The sequence below is a fragment of the Oncorhynchus mykiss genome, chromosome 32 (assembly GCF_013265735.2).
Source record: "Oncorhynchus mykiss isolate Arlee chromosome 32, USDA_OmykA_1.1, whole genome shotgun sequence".
Taxonomy (NCBI): Eukaryota; Metazoa; Chordata; class Actinopteri; order Salmoniformes; family Salmonidae; genus Oncorhynchus; species Oncorhynchus mykiss.
In genome coordinates, this window is record NC_050572.1 from 32,487,856 (window position 1) to 32,510,677 (window position 22,822).

Genomic DNA, 22,822 nt, shown 5'->3' on the forward strand with positions numbered 1-22,822 from the left:
CGTAACATCAGTATGACAAGTGGTGGTTGGAATCAAACCCTGCAACGAGGGACTGCTCTTTTTTTTCTCTACGGGGGAGAACTGAACTCCCAGGTTGGGTATTATTGAGCGGAGAGGGGGATTGGGTTTGAAGTGGTTAGTCGAAGCACATAAAAGCACTGTTGAACTACAGACTAAGTAAAGTAATTCCTTTAAACACAAGGGAGTATGAAGTGCGATATCTAGCTAACCAGAGTGCTACTGCAGTAGATGGAGGTGATGAGTGTATGCGAATTATACTGTACGACTGCAGGCAATAATGGGGTGAAGGAGTAGAGTGTAGTGTGGAGAGGTTTGAGAAAGTGTATGTGGTAGAGGTAGTTTATTGTGTGTGTGTGTGTGTGTGTGTGTGTGTGTGTGTGTGTGTGTGTAGACCCTACCTTTGGCGTGGTCCTTGTCCAGTGTGTTGGCCACTCTCTTCCACTCCTCCATCTGGTCTTGCAGAGGGTTAATCAAGCAGTCGATGAAAACCCTTGGGTGGGGATTACAACTCAAATCAAACAGAGTGGAGAATAACGATCCTTAGCAGAGATAATGTACAAAATACATTTTTGGGGTTGTGTTCCTCTAGGCGTCTGGTGTGTGTGTGTAGGCACTGTAAGGCAATTTAATCTCCTCATTTCACTCTGCTTATCTTATTTCTCTCTCTGCACAATATGAGCTAATGAGCGCATTCAGACAGATAGAAGGATGGAATAGAGAGAGAAAAGGCAGAACGGAGAGGCGGAGATGACGGTGACTCACATGGAGAACTGCCTGAGCTTGGCCTCGATGCTCCGGTGCCTCATACACATCCTGGTGAGGGCTGAACCGATGTCTCTGGTGCCGCCTGAAACCAGACCAACAACACAATCTGTCAGACAGAGATGGTTGAAGAGGGATCTCATCTCACGTTATGTTTTGTAACAATTTGCTATTCCCTAGACAAATGATTGAAGGTTGTTGTCGTTATTGAACAGGTTCACAAATGTATCCATGAGCAAAATCACAAACATTCAGAGGATGCGTAGAAGTGCTTTCATATTAAACTATGATATCACCATTTATTTCAAGCTTAGTCACTGATATGAACATTTTACAGCCGATTCCATTGTCAATCACTTTGTGTTACAGCTTCAAAGAACTGATAGAGAAGTAAGAGCGCAACAGTGAAAACGGCAGTAAGCAAAATACTACAAGTATCTCATATGCTTTATCCCTGAGGACAACATCTATGACTCATAGTGTCCTTATATGTAAATGAACAGGAGAGTTAGTTTCACAGTGGAGGGCTGAAGCAACAGAGGTCCTTTTGACAGGGGTCAAAAGACAGGCAGAGCACATCACTTAGCTGACATGGTGGTTTCTCAAAATGCTACTACTTTTAACACACCCGTCCCATTTGGCCTGGTCTGTCTAAGTCTAGGACTATCAGGAGGAGCTTGCTGGGGGAAAAGGTAGGACACTGTTCATTGCGTCACTCACTGACACACACACAGAGCCCTAATCACTTAAGTGTGACCGTTCGTGTTTTTTGTGAAAAGCAAACAAAGCCTATGACCTCACCTCTCTGGATAAAAAGGAGAGAGTAGAGGAGGAGGGTGTGAAGTGTTGAAAGATTCCTCGCCAGAAGAAAAAGTAATGTCATCTTCCACAAAGCCCCTCTGGTTTCCCTTGACAGTAAAAAAAGCCCCACCTCCTCCCAACCCCCCCTGTACTGACTAACTAGGACACAACAGTAGCAGACTAGTAGTAGCTAATAGCTATACAGGCACCATGGGACAGATGGCCACTCTCTCCCCCAGACAGAGACTCCCTCCTGGGTTATTGTTCCACAGACTTCAGGCCTTACCCAGGCTGCTCTATGGGAGGAGGAAGTTCTTCAAAAACATTCCATTATAACAAGTGGGTGTGTGATTCAATGGTGCAGTGGACAATGGAATGGCCAGATACACTGTAGCTAATTTATTGAGTTCTGCATTGTATTGCTGCACTTGCTGATGAACATAATTTCAAACCGTGGGCAATGCAGAAAATAGCTTGTGCATTTAGTCATTACTGTAAAAGAAAATAGTTTTTCAACAGTATTTTACCCAATTCAGTACATGCTCTTATGATGTTTCTCAAACCAAATCCATTTCATACTCAAAATACATTTCAGCGGACTGTCACTGATCGCCTAGGAAGTACCGTGATATATTTCAATATCCATAGCTGGGGTTTAAGTCGATGAATTATTAAAATACCATTCATGTCAATTCATCCAACCATGAACTGATGCTCACAATCATTAGTGGCCATGGTTCACATTCTAAGCTCCTTTCCATATCTTCCTCATCTATCATTCAGTAGGTTTCTGTGTATTGGTTGTCTGACTGTCGTCACTCTGTTTGCATGACCACTCCATCATCCATCTACTATTGCATTAACAGAACTGTAATAATGTGCTGTGGTTTGATATTTCCATATGTTATTGTATGGTGTGGTATTTCTTACCAATATTTCCATCTGCCGAGATTGGCCATGTAAAGCTATTAAAAATGAATGGGGGAGTTACATGTTTTAAGGGGGTTGGGGTATTGTGTTACTGTAATGAACACGAGGGGAGACAGAGAGCTGGTTTCAAGCGCAGGGCGCAGCAGGGCGCAGCAGGGCGCAGCAGGTGTTTATTGCAAAGGACAACAGGAGGAGGCAGGTAGCTGGGTCTAAGGGCAGGCAGAAGGTCATACACATGGGGTCCAAAAGGGCAACAGTACAGGCAGGGAAAAGGCTAGTAACATAGTCCGGGAGATCAGGCAATAGGTAGATAACAGGAAATCCGACAGGCTAAAGTACAGGCAGGGAATAGGCTAGTAACATAGTCCGGGAGATCAGGCAATAGCTAGACAACAGGAAATCCGACAGGCTAAAGTACAGGCAGGGAATAGGCAAAAGGCGTAGTTAGCGAGGCAGGCAAAAAACATCATACACGGGAGGAGTACATCACAGGAAAAACAGAGCTCCGAAAGACGTGTCACAAAACAAACAATACCTCACAGTGATGGGGTGTGAAGAACAAAAAAGTGTGATATAATGACATACAGGTGTGTGAACAGGTGATTAGAATTCAGGTGATTAGGATCTGGAGAGTGAGCTGAGTTCAGGGGATCTGGGTGTTTGAGAGTGTGAACTGCGTTCCGGGGATCTGCGTGTGTGTGGGTGTGAGTTGGAAGCAGATGTTACAGTATTATGTAAAGATAGGATCTTAATTTGATCCCCCTGTTGCAGGAGAACTTTTAAAACATGTAGTGTATTTGAGGTTTAAACCACTTCTGAAGTTTGTAATTTCCACTTCGAAATGTCAGACTTGATTTCCCCTTACGAAAGAATGGATCAACGCCTATAAAAATGAATTATGATCCACATAATAATTTACATTTCTTGTTGCTGCAGGATTATTTTCCTGCTGTAACAAACTGGCTCAAATTAGGATCCTACATCTGTAAAGTGCTCCTTGTTGCTCCTTCAGGGGATAATGACTCCTGTCCTATTATGTATCTGTGTGTAACATGGAGCTCTTTATTTTCAAGTACCCACTGGACATCCAGATCTATAACTGTAAGGTTTGTCTCTTATAGGAGCTTATGCTGCCAAACTCAGAAGTTAGCTGCAGATGGATTAATACAGTTGTATCCTATCCTATCACTCGCTCCACTGCCATTCAAATCTCTGCATTTCAGTAGAAGCAGTGAAAAGTTATGTTTTTCTAGCGTAAGCTCTTCAGTGCCTTGTCAACATGACAGGTCTCCAGCAAAAGGCCAGACAGCAACGGCTGGGAAAATACAATTTTTCCACCCCAGGATGCTCGAGGGTTGCTATGGAGACCGCGGCAGTAAATATATAAATCATAAATCTCTCTCCATCTCACTCCTTATCTCTCTCTACATACAGAACAAATGTATCGGACTTCCTCTGCTGAGCGGCATCCATCTGTAATAAAGCTCCAGCTCCTCCCTAATGCATTATACCACAGTTCTGACAATTCAACTCTTTCTCAACACAGTCTTTCGCTCACAATCTTACATAGTGAGCAGTGTTTATATGCTACAGTACTTTGGTGGTGGTGTGTTTACATCTAATTGAAATCCAGAAGACCTTTGGAAAATTCCGGACATATTTCCTGCTCCACGCACACAAAACACACACACACATGGGCATGCAGGCACACACACGCACCCCCCATCTCCTCACATCCCCTCCACACACGCACATACTGTCTCCTACTCCTAGTATGTGAAGTCCTGCCCCTACACTCCCAGTCTCAGAAAAATCTCCTGACCCCCAAATCTATAAATAACCTGGTTGGTTGGCGCGGGGGCTCTGGTTGCCAGGATCCCTCCTGAATAGCTGATGTATGGAATAGCACTCCTTATTAATAGCTGTGACATGGGGGCCCTGTGGCATGATGAGCACTGCATTGCAGCAACACCTTCCTTCTTTCTCACCCTCTCCTCACGCCCTCTCACACCCCCCCCCTCCCTCTCCCCTTCTCTCACCTTCAGTGAGTTACCTCTTCTCTCCTCCTCTCCTCCTCTTTGATGCAGGAGGAAGATTGCCTCTGATGTCTCTATCTGTCAGTATGGTCGTTGTAGTATGACAGAGCATTTCAGTAGAAACATAGACATAGCCTATTCATATTGAAGACAACTAGTACCTGTCTATGCTGATGTATGATTTGTAGATGACAAATTATTCACTGAGTGCTAATGAACTTGATCGACAGACACTAACAACACTAACACAAATCTTTTTTATGAGCTTTGTCGTAAAATATCTACAAGGGTTTGGATCTAGTTGCGGAACAATCGGCCCAGAATAGTTTGAAAGGGACCTACAGAAAGCATGACTCCAATATACTACAAACCAGAAAGGAACCTACATAGCTAGCTACAGCATAGGCTCTCAGAGTGCTTGAAATATACAGAGCAATGGAAGCTGGTAGGGTTTGTGTGAAATGGCACCCTATTCTCTATATAGTGCACTACTTTTGACCAGAGCCCTGTGGAAAGTAGTGCACTATATAGGGAATAGGGTGCCATTTAGGATGTAGTTTAGTGCTGCCGCCCTGTGCTGACTTTGCAGGCTGGCCAACGCCCTCTGGCCAAACAGGCCACATCTGACACACACGTATTGATCACAGCAGAGTTGGTGGCATTTTATTGACAATCAGCCTGATCGATTCACCTCTTTGTCCAGACCAGAGCCAACAGTTTAGTGTGTTTACCAACCTGTGTCGCCATAATTCTGTCTGGTCCAGACAAGACAGCCAAATGTAGATGTCAATGTATGTTTTTGGCCCAGGGACCAAAGTTGTTAAGCGCAATAGTTAGCTAACTGTGTCCGTAAAGATATGTATAGAGATTCAGAACTTTTGTGAAACAGCTGAGTTACAAATATATGACAAATCAAAACTGGACGGTCTTCAGAGATAGATGGGAGGGGTTGAGGGTAGCTGAAGAATGGGATTAAAAACAAACAAAAGATAACTATAGTAAAAGGCATTGTGTCCGTAAAATATATATAGTATGTATAGCTGGAAGTAGGAGCCTAAGTGTTATTGTTCACTACAATTAGGGGATGGGTGGTAATGTGAGGGAAAAAATAAAAAATTATTGAACAAAATCTACATAGTATGTCACTGACTACTATATCAAGATCAGTGGGACAATCAGAGAGTGATGCTTTACGGCACATTCTTCTTCTAGCTATTTCGAATGTTGTTCTATCTGCTGTGTATTTCCTTAGGTTACTCTGAAAGCCCATTCAACCACCTGCCTCTATATTTCAGTGCATCAGCCTCCTCCTGAGTAGCTAACAGACACGGAGCTGTTCTTTCCCTCTCCCACTGACGCTCACACAACGTGACAGGGCATGAGGAATGTGTGGTGTCTCTCAAGGATGCTGTGGTGTGGAGTGTGTGTGTGTGTGTGGCCTGGGATAGGCAAGGCAGGGCCGCAAACAAGCACAGACCGCAGGCATGAAGACTCACCACACTGCTACTGGTAGTCAGACGCCTACTCAGGGAGGAAAATACAAACGGGAGATGAGAAACAGTCGTGTAGACTTTGTTTTGTCTGTGGTTTGTTTTGAATGGATTGTTGTGGGTGTAAACGTGGGAAGGCCCTGATGGGAGGGAAACTGAAACTGAGACTAAATTAACCCTAGCTCGGCGGCTGAGCACCATATTTAAGCTACCAACAACCCAGCTTTTCTTGATCGTGAAACACAACACTGCCTATATATCTGCTTAGATACAGCAGTGTCCTACAATGGCCCTTTCATAAGACGGGAGTCTGGGAAGGCAGGCGGAACTGTCCCTGTCCCTCTGTGTTAGCCTGTGTTAACGTGTGACGCTACGCTAGTGCTAGCGACTATAGCGGAGGCAGAGAACTGGGACGGGGAATTGGAGCAGATGAGGACATGGCCGAGGCTGAGGGATGGGGCCAGACGGAGCCATAGACCCCATGCTTACAATGGGAATGATGAGGATGGTACAATGTGGCAGTGGTTTCATTCAGTGCACCACCATGAAGCTAACTCTTTTAGATTTGATGTGTCTGGGCTTTGACTTTGTTTTTTAAATCGAGGCAATTGTCATGAGGCCTATTGTAGCCAGGGAAATGGATAGAGCAATGTGGTACTAATCCCTTCCTCCACCAAATCTGACCTTTTATTAACTTTATTTAGAAAGTAAGGAGTATAAGCCGCTGCCTTGAAATAGAGAAAAGTCACCCAACGTCCGATGTTTTTAGCTAAACAGAACTATTTTTCCAAAAGAAGCTCACATTTGAGGAAAAGGTTGTGGTTAAAGTTTGCAAATTCTACTGCAAAATCGCCAGCAACACCACTATGCTAACAGTCGTGATAACCTGTGACGTCAACAAAAACACCTAATTGTGATCATGTCACAATTACTGCTGAGGAAGCTCTGATTGGCTGAGAGACGATGGCCAGGTCCAATCATGACACTGTGGAATATCTGAAAGCTGTCAATATCAAATCCCTCTGACAGTCTTGGATGGTGTTACGTCAGTTCGTTACAGGCGACAAGGTCATCTTAACTCCTTTTAAAAATTCCTCACCCGTGGTGTTCCTCATCAAGACAGTGAGGGCGGAAACTAATGAACCGCACATTCCGAATAGCTTCAAGGGTGGGGGTACAGTCTTCACATTCCTCCAAGATTCTTTAAATAAGATCCCAAAGAACCCCCTAACCTCCTTCCCTCCCACTCATCCTATCACTCCATTAGCCCAGTTTATAGCCCTGTAGAGCCCAGTCAACCTTCATACCATAGCAGGTGGTGCCTGTATGACTGTGCAGACTCTACAAGATAGACTGCAGTGCAGTCTGTATCAGACCTGGGTTCAAATAATATAAATATTCTTTCAAATACTTAAGCTGAGCTTTTAAGGTGGCACAAGGGAACCAATGGTACTTAGTCCCAAAAGTGCAAAATTGCAAACCCTGCCCGCAGGTTCAATCAAATCCTGAACGTATTTGAAAAGAAAACAAATATTAGGCTATTTGAACCCAGGTTTTGGTCTCTATGCAACTGTGCAGACTATCAGATTGAAGAAGGCTCTCCCTTCTATATTAGGTACATTGGCACCTGGTGGTCCTGTAGCTGCCTGGGGCTGGGGGGGGGGGGGGGGGGGGGGGGGGGCATGGAGACTGGACTACTTACTGACAGCTGAGAGTAGGGATGGTAGACAGGACGGCTATAGGAATGCAGGCAGACATAAAGCCCTAGAGGACGGGTAGGGCTGGCTGGGCCAAGGAGTTCGAAGAGACATCACAGCCTCTTGGTATTTCCTCATAAGGGCTTTTGAGGATGGCTCTATTTACTAAGAGACTGGGAGAGAGAAAGTGTCTCGCAAACTGTGAGGGTAAGACAAACTGAGGGCACATCTTGTGAAAACCAAAGCAGGCCACATGGAAGACTGTGGGACTAATATGAAATTCAACTGATGTTAAGTGCAGCAGTTAGGGTGTGGTTTCAAATAACATTCAGTTTGACAGGATTCTGTTTTCTTTTTCTTAATTGCAGTATAACTATGCAGGTCAATCAATCAAGACAACATTATGTATTAATCCAGTACATCCCTCCCATCATTGTATTCCACTCCAGGGTTGTATTAACTACGCATCAAATAGAAGAAAACAGACTGAAACAGGGAGGGACTACCTGAACTTGCCCAATAAGAAAGACTAGTTTTTGTTTTGTTTTCTGTTGCAAAAATGTTTTGCTACGGTGTGGCCAGATGAATATGACCCAGTTCTTGTCACTAGTCTCTAACCAAAATCAATTCCCTCATTGGAGCAGTAATCTGTAGCTAAAGCCACCAGTGAGGAAAGGAAAACACTTTTCCACTGGCAGCCTCAGTCACTACTACCCATTGGCATTACACTCATGGCTCTGTTTCCTGTGTGTGTACTGCAGCTGAATGCTAAAAGAATAAGCCCCAGAGTATCCATCACACACACACACACACACACACACACACACACACACACACACACACACACACAGTAAACTACCTCTACACACACACACACACACACACACACACACACACACACACACCTCTCTCTTCAATCTCTTCATTTGGTTCTCACTCCATTTGTCGTCTTCCAGCCCCCTGCCACAGAGGCCTAGTTCTCTTCTTTTCATCCCTCAGTCTGACACACATATCTGGGTCCGGGTCTGGGATTATTCACCGGATTTAATGAGCGACAGTGTGACACCGTCTAGTCCTAGTTGCGAGATGACCCGGACCGCGGCTGAAAGACATCTAGGGCTAAAATAAATGTGGTCCTAATCCCCATTTTACTCAAGTCTTTTATGGCCTACCCACATAACCAGGCCAAATCTGAACAAGAAGGGACACCGTTATGATGATAAGCCTATGTTGAGCTATAGTCAGGTAAAAGTTAATGGGCAGGAGAAAACAGAACCATGATGAAATGAAGGACAAAATAAAGCGTCTACAACCTTGACGACCAGGGAGTAATGGAGGTTTGAAAGGAGAGCGCTTAAAACGTAGGTTGTTCTTCTTAAAACCTAGACAATTCCACTGTACTGTACCTAGCCTTCGTAATCAGCTGTGATTAGCATAGTTATTTGGTGAGGCGCCGCTCGCTTTGTTACCCACCTTATCTCCCCATGCGAGGGGCTGGTGGGTGGCGCGCTTATTTTGGGTAGACGGTTAATTGGTGTTTATTCACTTTGAGACGCGAGTGAGGCGGTGGGGGTAACGTTACCGACGGGACCGCTTCCCGTATCCCACTCGCCTTTAATTAGCTTTCATTTATTGAAAAAACATTGAGGTAATTCTTAGAGAGGTAGAAATGAAAAGGCCCTCCGACACAATGAAGACAACAGCCAACTCGTTTCACGCCAAAAATGATCCCAATGGAAACGGTTCTATTAGAGGATCCTTTGAATGTGGCACTGTCCTCGTCCTCCTAGTTCCCTCCTTCATCCTCTAGTGCAGCAAGATATCATCCTGTCTGTTTCATTAATTCTGTTGGGGCTTTGAAATTAGACAGAGAAGCAGGATGGAGGAGGATGTAGGTCACATCCTGCTATCCAGTGTGCTTGCTTGTGCTCACTCACTCACTCTCACTCACTCACTCACTCTCACTCACTCACTCTCACTCTCACTCAGCCCTGATAGATTCCTAATCAGTTCCTGCGCTATCGTCATGTCTTTTCCCATACACATGCATGTACGCATGTGTGTCTGATATGGAAATATCAGGCTAGCGCATCGGGGTTGATCGTGCATTGTGATCGTGCCCTCAGGGTAGCATGGATTTAATGAGGCCCAATTTCCGGAGCGGGACTGAACTCTTCTGACCGGCTGGCTTCTGGATCCCTGGCTAGCCTCGAAAGCAAAACGCCTACTAAACAAACCAGCCATGAATTCATCATATCAGACCAGAGAGAGAGAGAGGGGTGTTTTGTATTCAAGTTATTTTATGTCTATTAAGAGAGTTGGGCCACAGCCAAAGTGTGCGTGGTCTGCATGGTTGAAGCCTGTTGAGGCCATGCTCTATAACACTTTAATAAACAGTGGATAAAACTTGGAAATGAAGAACATTGGGAGTATGACAGTGCAACATCTACGCCCTGATAGGTACGGCTACTCCCAGGATCAAATGAACTCAGTTACTCCTCTTTAGAAGTACCCAATTCATCCCACTACAGTCTTTCTGAAGCAATAGAACATGTTTCCCTATATGTAGTCCCATCAAAGAAGAAAACTAAATGCATACAAAGTAACTCAACTGATTTCTGAATTCCCAGCAACCAAAGAAAGCACTTAATATAATACTAACGCACACGTCTTCATTGACTGTCCCAGAATGTGCACACTGTGATTCATATTACCGTTCCATCATGTTTACCACACAGAGCCTGCTTCAGGCACAGCCCCACTCTATGTTTGGGCCTCCGCTGCCTAACCTGTGGCTTTGATCTGACGATAGCATCTAGTATAGCGATCTATCTATCTAGTATATATTGGATCTAGGGCAATCTGCAGTATCTATAGAATCATGCTCTCTCTAGCTAGCTGCCTGAAGGCTTGCAAACATGTGAGTGGCGCTGTTTGTGGAAATTGTGTCGGACGAGGTGTGTGTTGTTTGTGCACCAAGTACCACAAAAGCAGTGATGGATGTATTCTAACTGGGGTATGCAACAAAGCACTGAGAAAAGGTTGTCAGACAACCCTACCCCCTTCCATACAGTAACCGTGTCCCTTCCTGAGGTACTCTCATATGCTGCAGTGTTCTAGGAACATTGTATATTTAGGCTAATGTGAGACAACAACAGTGGATTTATGGAAATGGTACACCGTGAGAGTTAACACAAACACTACCGAGTTTACTGTAAACTGTCACAATGCAGGATTCGAATCCCACATATTCTAAATGGAACATAGTGTTTCTGAGGTAGAAGAGGGTAGCTGCTCTCTTTTACACTCCACCCAAACACTATGTTCTGTTGCTACCAGCATTGGCTAGCCGAGCATCCGGTTTATGTTCAATGACAACATGTTTTGGCAAAAAGATAGGTGAAACTGGGAGTCGATCAAGAGATCAGTGACCTATCAACTTTGTTTTGACCTAAATTCAACGTTCTTTTTTATTTTTAATCCCGCAACTCAAAAGTCACAACCAAGTGTGAATTATTGAATTATTGAGTGTGAATTATTGAAGAGCTGTTCAACCTTTACTAGATGCTCTGCTCCCCTGGTGACCACTAAACTCTCCCTGGCATCTCTTCTCCTTGTGGGCTCTCACAGTTGGACTCCACCAGTCGACTGCTGATTTGTGTGACGACATGCTTCAGACAATGGGCAATAGTGTATAAACAAGTAGAGTAGTATCTCATAACGTGGGCTTCACATTTCATGACAATGACAAGTGCCCTTGGCGATTGAAAGATCTTGTAGAGAGTTGAGAGCATCCTGTTGGGCTGTATCACCGCCTGGTACGGCAACTGCACCGCCCACAACCGCAAGGCTCTCCAGAGGGTGGTGCGGTATGCACAAGCCGTCCCCGGGGACAAATTACCTGCCCTCCAGGACACCTACAGCACCAGATGTCACAGGAAGGCCAAAAATATCATCAAGGACAACAACCACCCGAGCCACTGCCTGTTCACCCCGCTACCATCCGGAAGTCAAGGTCAGTACAGGTGCATCAAAGCTGGGACCGAGGGACTGAAAAACATCTCAAGGCCATCAGACTGTGAAACAGCCGTCACCAGCACAGAGAGGCTGCTGCCTACATACAGACATGAAATAATTTGCCCCTTTAATAAATGGATCACTAGTCACTTTAATATTGCCACTTTAATAATGTTTACATATCTTGCATTACTCATATATATACTGTGTTTTATACGATCTATTGCATCTTGCCTATGCCGCCCAGTCATCTCTCATCCATATCTTTATATGTATATATTCTTATTCTATCCCCTTACTTAGATTTGTCTGTATTAGTTGTTGTGGAATTGTTAGATTACTGTTACATATTACTGCACTGTTGGAACTAGAAGCACAAGCATTTCACTACACTCACAATAACACCTGCAAATCATGTGTATGTGACAAATAAAATTTGATTTTTTTATTTGGAGGTTTTTACCATGGAGCTCCTCATACATCTACACCTCTAACCACACATCAGATTCCCCTACACCAACCTTAACCATTAGGAAGCTAAATACAATATCTGACCCTGGACCAGTTCTATCACCAACTTCTACCATCTACTCCATTGTGGCTACAACTACCGGGCTATACTGGGCCTTGGTAACAGACCAACATTTTTACATTTACATTTTAGTCATTTACCAGATGCTCTTATTCTATCTGAAGATAGCTAAGTGAGACAACCACATCACATTCATAGCAAATACATTTTTATAGTAGATATCAACAGACGTAAGGTTGGTAAATTATGCTGTTTGATTCACACTAACGAGCAGAGGAGAGCAGGGCTTCATAACTAATTAAACGGGGGTGGGGGTGATGTGAAGTACATGAAAGAACACAGAGACTCACCTGCTGGGTGATCCTAGTTAATAATTCAAGCATGTACTCTGGCTGTACGGTCAGCTGGGGGAGAACATAGCCAAACACGCTACAGGAGAAAGGACAACGTGGATAGTTGGATGCAGGTATTCAGCTATTTTCACGATCATCTTGGTAACAAAAAATGACAGTCGCTGTTTTATTACATCGATTGAGCGTGCTTCGCCAGCTACCACACACTGCTTGCATGAGAATTAGATAGCAAAATGTTTGAGGATGCCACAATTGAGGGTGTTGAATGATAACAACTGGATTAAACAAAATGCATGCATGGATGAGAGAGAGAGAAAGTGTGTGTGTGTGTGTGAGAGAGAGAGAGAAAGAGAGAGAGAGAGAGAGAGAGAGAGAGAGAGAGAGAGAGAGAGAGTGAAAGGAGTCGTTATACCACCTTCTTACAGTATATCATATGGTGCCATAAGCTATGGGTTTATGTCAACACTTCTATCTTTCATACAGGCTACCACTGACCACTTCACACATCACAGGCAGTCTGAGAATACTTGTCATTTATGCCTCAGATCCTTCTACTAGCCTAGACAACCATGTAAATTGCATCACACACATAGCACTGAATCTGCGGGAGGCATTTCATGTATGCATCTAGAGAAGCAGAGCACATTCCCTCCCCTCCAAACATACTGACAGTTGATCAAGTGCCCAGTGACGTCAGGAACTCCGCCTGCTGTTGCTATGCTACAGAACACATCAGCCTGCTTGTATTTATATTATTACACACTCAATTAATGCCTGTATAATCTATATGGAGGGGGACAGGTGGGGCTTGTTGCCCTATCAACTCTGCCAGACCACACACATTGGAACACATTCGACTTTCCTTTCCTCATGTCCTTTCATTCGTGGCCTCCGACATGTGAATGCATGGAATATGATTTTGCCTTGATACATTCCCCTATGAAGTCCTTTCAGACCAGTAGGTGTGAAGGATGGGAGATGACGGAAGGAGGATATTTGAGACAAGTCCTTTCAGGTCAGTGGAAGTAGAGGAAAGGAGACAAGGGTAGGAGGACATTTGAGACCGTTCGGAACAAGTCCTTTCAGATCAGTGGCACTGAAGAAGAAGAGATGAGGTTAGGAGGATATGAGATTGTTGTAACGTGGCCACTGAGTTGAGAGTAGAGTAGATACATAGCGGTCTCCTGTTTCCCAGAGTACATTATGGGACATGGGTTCAGGGGGGAACGAGCCTGCCATGACACTATAGGGCAGTTTAGGCACGCAACAGGAAGAGACCTGGCCACACCATTGCCACAAACCGACTTTTCCGTGAACTGCAGGGAGAATACACTTTTAGGTTGAGTGCAACGCCTAGGATTTATCCCTCAACCATTACTTCATTATCTAATGGAATCTACTGAGGTTTCTCTAATTGAATCATTTATGATCTTGTGGCAAACAACTCATGTAAAATGATTTGGGAAGAAACATACCCTTTGCTGTAGATTTCACCCACGGGGTAGCGGTGGGTGGGTCGGGAGTAGAGCTTCATAGAGCTACAAAGATTTGAGGTGAAGCTGTGGGCTTAGAAAGAGAGACGGCAGGGACTACAGGGAGGTTTACTTTGAGGGTGAGCTGCTAGGTTGAATGTTGTTCAAATTGGACAGTGGCCAAAACTGCCAGGTAAGTCTGTCAGGCTTAGCTACTAAGGAAAGTAGATTCAGCAAAAGCAACCCAAAAATTGAATTCATTAACAAAATGTGATTTACTAAACTCAGCAAAAAAAGAAATGTCCCTTCTTCAGGACCCTGTCTTTCAAAGATAATTAGTAAAAATCCAAATAACTTCACAGATCTTCATTGTAAAGGGTGTTTAAACACTGTTTCCCATGCTTGTTCAATGAACCATAAACAATTAATGAACATGCACCTTAAGACACTAACAGTTATCAGACGGTAGGTAATTAAGGTCACAGTTATGAAAACTTAGGACACTAAAGAGGCCTTTCTACTGACTCTGAAAAACACCAAAAGATAGATGCCCAGGGTCCCTGCTCATCTGCGTGAACATGCCTTAGGCATGCTGCAAGGAGTCATGAGGACTGCAGATGTGGCCAGGGCAATAAATTGCAATGTCCGTACTGTGAGACGCCTAAGACAGTGCTACAGGGAGACAGGAGGGACAGCTGATCGTCCTCGCGGGGCAGACCACGTGTAACAACACCTGCACAGGATTGGCACATCCGAACATCACACCTGCGGGACAGGTACAGGATGGCAACAACAACTGCTCGAGTTACACCAGGAATGCACAATCCCTCCATCAGTGCTCAGAATGTCTGCAATAGGCTGAGAGGCTGAGGGCTTATAGGCCTGTTGTAAGGCAGGTCCTCACCAGACATCACCGGCAACAAACCCACGGTCAATGGACCAGACTGGAATGGCAAGAAGTGCTCTTCACTGACGAGTCGCGGTTTTGTCTCACCAGGGGTGATGGTCGGATTCGCATTTATCGTCGAAGGAATGAGCATTACACCGAGGCCTGTACTCTGGAGCGGAATCGATTTGGAGGTGGAGGGTCCGTCATGGTCTGGGGCGGTGTGTCACAGCATCATCGGACTGAGCTTGTTGTCATTGCAGGCAATCTCAACGCTGTGCGTTACAGGGAAGACATCCTCCTCCCTCAAGTGGTACCCTTCCTGCAGGCTCATCCTGACATGACCCTCCAGCATGACAATGCCACCAGCCATACTGCTCATTCTGTGCGTGATTTCTTGCACGACAAGAATGCCAGTGTTCTACCATGGCCAGCGAAGAGCCCTGATCTCAATACCATTGAGCACATCTGGGACCTGTTGGATCGGAGGGTGAGGGCTAGGGCCATTCCCTCTAGAAATGTCCGGGAACTTGCAGGTGCCTTGGTGGAAGAGTGGGGTAGCATCTCACAGCAAGACCTGGCAAATCTGGTGCAGTCTATGAGGAGGAGATGCACTGCAGTACTTAATGCAGCTGATGGCCACACCAGATACTGACTGTTACTTTTGATTTTGACCCCCCTTTGTTCAGGGACACACTATTCAATTTCAGTTAGTCACGTCTGTGGAACTTGTTCAGTTTATGTCTCAGTTGTTGAATCTTGTTATGTTCATACAAATATTTACACATGTTAAGTTTGCTGAAAATAAACGCAGTTGACAGTGAGAGGACGTTTCTTTTTTTGCTAAGTTTAGTATGTGATTTACCTGGTCAAAATTTGCACTGATATTTTCAAAAGGGCCTAAAAAAGACAACCAAAAACAAAGCACAAAGCTAAAACATGAGGTTGCCTCTACTTACATTTTACCTTTAGGTCTCCGGCATTCCCTTAGTAAGCCTCTGATATTATCGTAAACCCTTTGATTAACCCTTTGGAAAATAATTGGTTCTACCTTTGCACTAGCACAAACAATTCAACAAATCTACCCCTTTACAGTGAACATTTGCAATGGAAATCTCTTGAGATTATAACAATGCTTTGTCTTTCGCGATGCAGTGAATTTGATCTCTCTCTTTTGCAGAGATGAAATCATAAAAGCAGAAGCTGCCAAAGGATTCCATCTGTACTGTTGATGACACCGAGGCCTTTCGTACTGACTGGCATGCCTGTCCTTCTGTCTGTGTGGGGACCACTCACTGTGCATCCTCCGGTGATCTGCCCACTTGCATGTCCCATAGGGGACATAAACAAAAAGGCCTTGGCCGGCCACATCAAATCAGCTTATGGGCCGGTGTTGAAACTGTGGTCCACCAATTAATCTACATAATAACTACATATCATCTGTCTGAAGGTTTTATGTATGTTGTAGTACATTTTACAATCATCAATTAGGGCCTAGCATATGGTTTGATGTGGATATTCACATTTTCATATTCTCAGTAGGCCTTGTTTTTCAATTACCATTTTTGAGGGTTGTCTCTAAACCTAAGGAGGTGGAACTCCATTCCCTTCAAATTTAACCACTGCATGTGACGTTGATGCAAGTCCTGCTGCAACAGTAATTTCTCCACACCCCCCATCTTACAGTACATATCTTAGTGAATCATCAAACCCTTTCACCTCTCTCACTAAAATTCTAAAAAGTGGCAATAATGGATATTAACTGAAAATGATCTTATGTAGTTTCTTGCAATAGCCCTCTGTGACTTGAAAGAATATTTCTCAAAACTGTGATTCCTAAAAGATGTGTCCCGAGATTTGGTCAAGTCTGTCAGATTTGTCTAAAATCCTAAATGAATCAGGAATGAACAGGGTCAGCTATACCATAAGGACCCCTTATTCATGTCCTCATTCTGTAAAGTTCTCTAGCTTTGATAGATTTAAACAAACAATTTTGAAATCACCATGGTCACAATCCTAAACTATCTGCCTGATATAATATTAATTTTGGTTAAGATATGTTACTTTTAATTACGTTTTAGAGCCACAAAGCAATTCAACTGCTACTGTGTATACCACTTGAATGAAGAAGAAAACAGACATTTTTGTCTCCGTAAAACATAAACTCTGTCAGAGTGCTGAAAGATTTGATAAAATGGTTGTGTTTTTATTGGGGATTTTCAAATTAATAATTGGTGAATAATTTCCCATATTTTACAAATGTTTGTATTGAACTTTTATTTTTGGAGTAAAAAATGTATGTTTTCCGTATCTGTTGTCAACTCTGATGGACTCAAAATATTGTAACCACTGTCCTGCAACATATGCTTAAACAATTTGCTATGCTAGACCTAAGGGATAATGTTTGCTTTATAAATGTTGTTTTATGTTCTAAATGTAACTAGCCCTGGAACATTTAAGAGTGCTATAAAATAAAAATATGTTTGGAGATTTCTATTACTTATTTCAATCATCTAATTTTAGAATTAAACAATCAAGACCTTTAAACACTTGTTGGACCATTATTGTCAAAATGAAATGACTTTCATGGTGTCTGCCGGAGTTGACAAAAATCCAGTTAGTTGCGTTTGATGAAAAATGTATAATAATTAGGAGGTTGTTCCTTTACATGGTGTGATAGACCAAAGTATAAGCTATCAAAATATATAATTTAACATTTTGTTAATACTAAGACTAATATTTGTGGGGAAAAAATTGAGATTGTTCCATCTTTCAAGGATCTCTAAGCTCTAAAACAGCAACATTTTCTCTCAGCCTCAGGGCAAAATGTGTAAAATAGCATGAAATAATCTATAATACTTCACAGTTTTTTCTCTGCCCCATGGGGGGCCTTGCTCGGACCTTGCAGGGAGCCGTGCGAAACTGCGCTATGCCACTGTCTTTGTGCTGTCTTGGTCACTCCTAGTTTTTTTCACATGTATGAGCTGTCAAGGCAGCAGAAACAGATCTGGGACCAGGCTAGCCTTTTTACCTGCATGATCTAAACCTCTCAAAGGCAACACAGAATGGTTGCTGACATCTGGCGCGGCTGCTGCCACAACACCCCGAGCCTTTCAAGAAAGGAATCCTTCCTGGCAGTGGGGCGCCATGGCAACCACACCCACACAGTACATAGCAAATAGGTGGATATAGAAATAGAGCAGGCAGAATGACTGTGTCTCCAGATTTTCATATAAAGGCATTAGCAGTGCTGCGTCAGAGGAAGTAGGATAGATTTAGCTGTTGAATGCTTGTTGCATGCAAACTGAAATTTCAAATGTGAGTGTGCTAGAGTAGCAAACATGTGTTTAATACTTGCTTTTGGAAGTGATGACTGTTCTGTAACTTCTAGTTCTATGGTGCACTTAGCATTCGATTTGAGTGCCAAATGTCCATTAAATAACACAAAGGGCTTATCACATGATCTGGTGCAAGAAATCATCACCTTCACAAACATTGGTGTTCAGATCCATTGGAAATTGAAATCACATTTCCATCACACTGAAGGGCTCATCAACATAAACAAAGTCCTATGTCAGGTGTCATAACACACTTATGTCATACACTACACTTCATAATGGTCTACTTATATTGCTTATGCTGCATCCCACTGCTGAGCAGCTAAGTACTCCTGCAGCATGGCTCCAGAGGTGGGACCAGCCCTCCTGATTTCCATACTTGTTGCCATGAGCACCGGTCTGGCTGTGACTAGCTGCTGTGTGGATGGACAGGACAGGAGCCAAGCAGATATGGCCACCCACTCGTGACGGCCTCTTTGAGACGCAGATAGATGTGAAAATGAGTTTGGGGCATAGCGTAGCTTACTAAAGGAGTGTTCATCCTGGATTAAGGATAAAGAATAGAGGTGTGGACTTGAGTAGTGTGACTGTTTAAAATGGTAGTTTAGACCATCTGGGCTGGGCACTGACAATTGTAGGCCTATCCTTTAGGAACCTTATAGTTACTCAAAGGCTGTGTGACTGCATAAGTGGATAATAGGTAACACGCATTGGAGCAAATGACCCTGTAAGACGCATAAGGCACAAACAAAGGGCACAAAGAAGACAAACATTAGTGGCCCTGTGTGTCCCATCAACAAAGCCGTGACTGGACGTTGTGTTGGGCCCTGACCGCGGTCACCACCCTGACCGTACGTGGTCATAATACGGCCTGTCTCACACCACACCCAGGCAGTCAGACCGAGTAATAAAAAAAGAAGGAGGGCAAGGCTCTGCTATTTTAGGTGTACTCCACTTTAGATTGAAAAATGGCCCTCCCTACACTCAGTCTATCTCCCCCGTCTAGGGACTCACACACAAAGACAGCCAATGGTTAATCACGGTGCAGTGTGACGCATCTATGGAACCTGCCATAATGACGTTTTCATGTCTATATGACAATGCCTGTTGACATGGAGCAAAGACGGACCTATCGCACAACAAAGACATCTGTCAACATACACATGCCGACTACACATTTGGACTACGCTGTGGCAGACAATCTCATTCTTCAACCTACTCTCCTAGGCCAGTGGTTCTCCAGTGGTTTTGCCTCGGGACCCAAATTGAACCAGGTTGTCTCAGTCGCGACCCAAAGTTCGCGTCGCGAAAAAGAATCGCCTAAATGCATTCTGGAAAACAATTCTTTATGCTATATTGGTATTATATGACAAGGGAACAACATCCCCACCTCTCATTGTCAATAATACAATTTTGCCCATATTCTTGGCGAAGAACGTTAATAAACCACAAAGACCACAAAATCACCCAAAACAGTGCTGCTAATACAATAGCTCTATTTTGAAAATACTGTGATTGAAGAGAAATTGTTCAGAGATTAAATTATTTAAAAAACGTAAGTTACATTCCTACACACGTCCTACCTAGTTTATGTCATTTCTTTACTCAGACAACCATGACACGTTCAAAACCTTTTTTTGAGCCACCAGTTCAGAATCTCTCTCCTAGGCAATACTACATAATAGACTTACAATAGCCTATTAAAAAAATGGTTTTGAAAGAAATCACATAGACAAACTGGATTGAGGTGCTCCGTATAAGAAAATGCTTTATTCATTACTGCTGGCTATTTCCGCTGTGACTCCTCCCTGCGCTGGGTTGATATCCCCGTACACCTACACAGTTGAAAGGTATTGTCAGATGTTGACCTTTCATCCTTTGTGTTGAAAGGCCTCCAACTGTGGCTTTTGACTTGTGAGCGTCTGACTGACTGGCTGTGATAATACACAGTAGAGGATATAAATACGTGGACATGTATAAATAGGGTTATGTAGCTTATGTAGGATTAAACAAAATCTATGGCAGCCAGAACCAATAAACATTATAGGACTGAATAAAGTGAGTGAGGTATTGAAAAGCATGTATTTGGATCGGAAGGGATGAGATCATATTAGAGAAGAATCAGAGGGGTTTGTCTACATGTTATTGAAACAGCCTGGACTCTGACAGAGAAAGGAGGTAGAAAAAGGAGGTCACCATTCACACTTCACTCTGTCCATTGTCGTGTATCCCACCTTACCACTTAAAGTGACAAAAGTCTCCAAAGGATGTCCATTCTATTCAGGACATGCACTCTCTGTCGACTTCAACTGTAAACCCTCTCTTGAGGCGCTCAGTATCAACACATAAAAGTGGTCTCAAACCTGCACCGTCACAGAAGCGACGACAACCACAGTTCGCGGTTCAACCGCCCAGGAAGGTGCGGTCGTGTTTTTGAACCATCTCCTCGTGTTTACACTGGAAAAAGTTAAAGTGTTTGAGGGAACATGACAGTTCTAGGCACCACTTTAAAATGTGACACCCTTCACATTACATGACAACGCTCCACTGACCTACTGGCCCTTAAATTAGCTAAGTGATGAGTGACTGGCTGATTGTGGCTCGCTTTGTCACTGTGACAGTCAGTGATCATGACAGGGCTCTGTTGTGGGCAGACAGACCAACCCTGACCTAGCCACAAACCACCCCTTCCTGCATGTTACAACCACTCTGTCAACCACCTTTTAACCACCATTCCTGCTGATGGAAGCTTGACAGTTCAGATTGTTGAAGGTGAGCGAGGCTACTCCTTAAGAAGACATTCATAAACATTCGTAAGGCTGTCATAAATGTAATACGCTCACTATTACCACATAAAAGTGTGTATGGCCAAAATATTCACCACATCGTCAGTTAGGTAGTATCATGTCTTCAGAAATGACAAGGCAGCTCCAGTTATGTTGACATTTAGCTGTTTGTTGACCAAAACGCTTCCATAGTGTATTAGGATACTGGGTATGTACACATCTGTTTCCAAGACCAGGATATACTGTACATGCATCCATCAATGATGTGGATGCCTCAGGGTTCAAGTGTCTGCCAGCATGTCAGGTTAGAGGTTAAGAGGTTAACAGGAGGGTGAGTGAGCATGACTCTTAGTGGCTCTTTGAAGTCCAAATGAAAGGCTAAGTAGAGAGCTGGCTAAAGAGGGACATGGATCTTGTGATGTGGATCTTTGGAAATCATTCTAAATGATCAAGACAACCAGACTCATGTATAGAACATGAAAGACTACAACAGCAACACGGAGAAAACACAATTTCCTCTGGCAACACGTGTCCTTAGCATCACAACCAGCCCCCACAATACCTCACTGCCATTCGCCCTCCAAACCACACACACTTCATTGCCCCCCGGCTATGATGCACATCTGCTTACCTCTGCTGCCGGTTGCCAGATCAGCCACTTTCTGAAAGGCGTCCAGGAAGGCGGCTACCGCGACAACTGTCGTCCTGGAAGATGACATAGACACAGCTGGTCACCATTCTGATTGTTATTGACAGCAGAACATACCATATGTACAATATAGGCCAACAACCATACAACACTCATATTTACCACGGTTTGAATCACTTCACTAGTAGCCCCATATGCTCAGGGAAAGGGTTAGTAAGCTGGTCATGGTTGGGTCAGTGTTTCCCCTATAATTGTATAGGTGGGGTGGGTCCTTCCATCTAGCTCTGTTGCCCCCCCACCCCCCCACTTAAAAGAGTATGGGTTTCTATTGGTTTCAATTTACAATTTGATGCCAGAGGGCCAGGATGGGGGGACGGATGTTGCTTTGGGGGTCTTTGCGCCCCGTCTGGAAAATGAACTAGGGGAAAGACTGGGGTTGAATCCAACTAGATTCCCCTTTCTTGCTTTACCTTTTATGAGTATTCACCATCCAACAATATGAAAATGTTAACTTTCAACCATCCCCATATTTACACAATTTAAAACCCCCTAACCAAAAGCAACCACACTGCATGGGGGTACAAAAGTGTGGATAAAGGGGTCACGATAGATTTAACCTAGATTATTTTTGGGGCCTTTTTACCTCTATGCTCTTGCATTTCTGCATTTTGAGATTATCATGCAGCCAGAGAAACAAATCCATGAGTAAATTGTCTGTTCCAGACCTTGAAATTGTATCAAGTAGAGACTGACCTTTGTTGACAAGAAATTGAATTCAGTAGGTAGGCAAGGTATCATCATCCAATTTGATGTCATAAATCATTTCAGGAAATGCAACTGAGCCACATGCTGCAGGATGGTACTCTTTTGTACAATGTGCAATCGAAAGGTTGCTTTTCTCTCATTCTTAATGAAGTAATGACTCATTTGAGCTCAGAAAAACACAAGGCTAAGTGGAGGCATGCATTCTTAGTTATTTAAAGCAGAGCACGGTAACCTAAAGTGTAGGCTTGTATATTCTACATTCAGATGAGGTACTTAAAAAGGTTTTA

At 43.7% G+C, this 22,822-nt stretch overlaps 1 protein-coding gene across 5 annotated transcripts in view; it reads right to left on the reverse strand.

Annotated features, from left to right (window-relative positions):
- Nucleotides 1-22,822, reverse strand: part of LOC110488314 (protein MTSS 1) — a 59,820-nt gene that overhangs the window by 28,649 nt on the left and 8,349 nt on the right. For all 5 annotated transcript variants that reach the window (XM_036970919.1, XM_036970920.1, XM_036970921.1 and 2 more), the window contains exons 3-5: nt 21,753-21,826; nt 784-868; nt 420-511 (exon numbers count right to left, since the gene is read on the reverse strand). In XM_036970919.1, the coding sequence (XP_036826814.1) occupies nt 420-511; nt 784-868; nt 21,753-21,826 (251 nt within the window). The remainder of the gene's footprint in view (nt 1-419; nt 512-783; nt 869-21,752; nt 21,827-22,822) is intronic.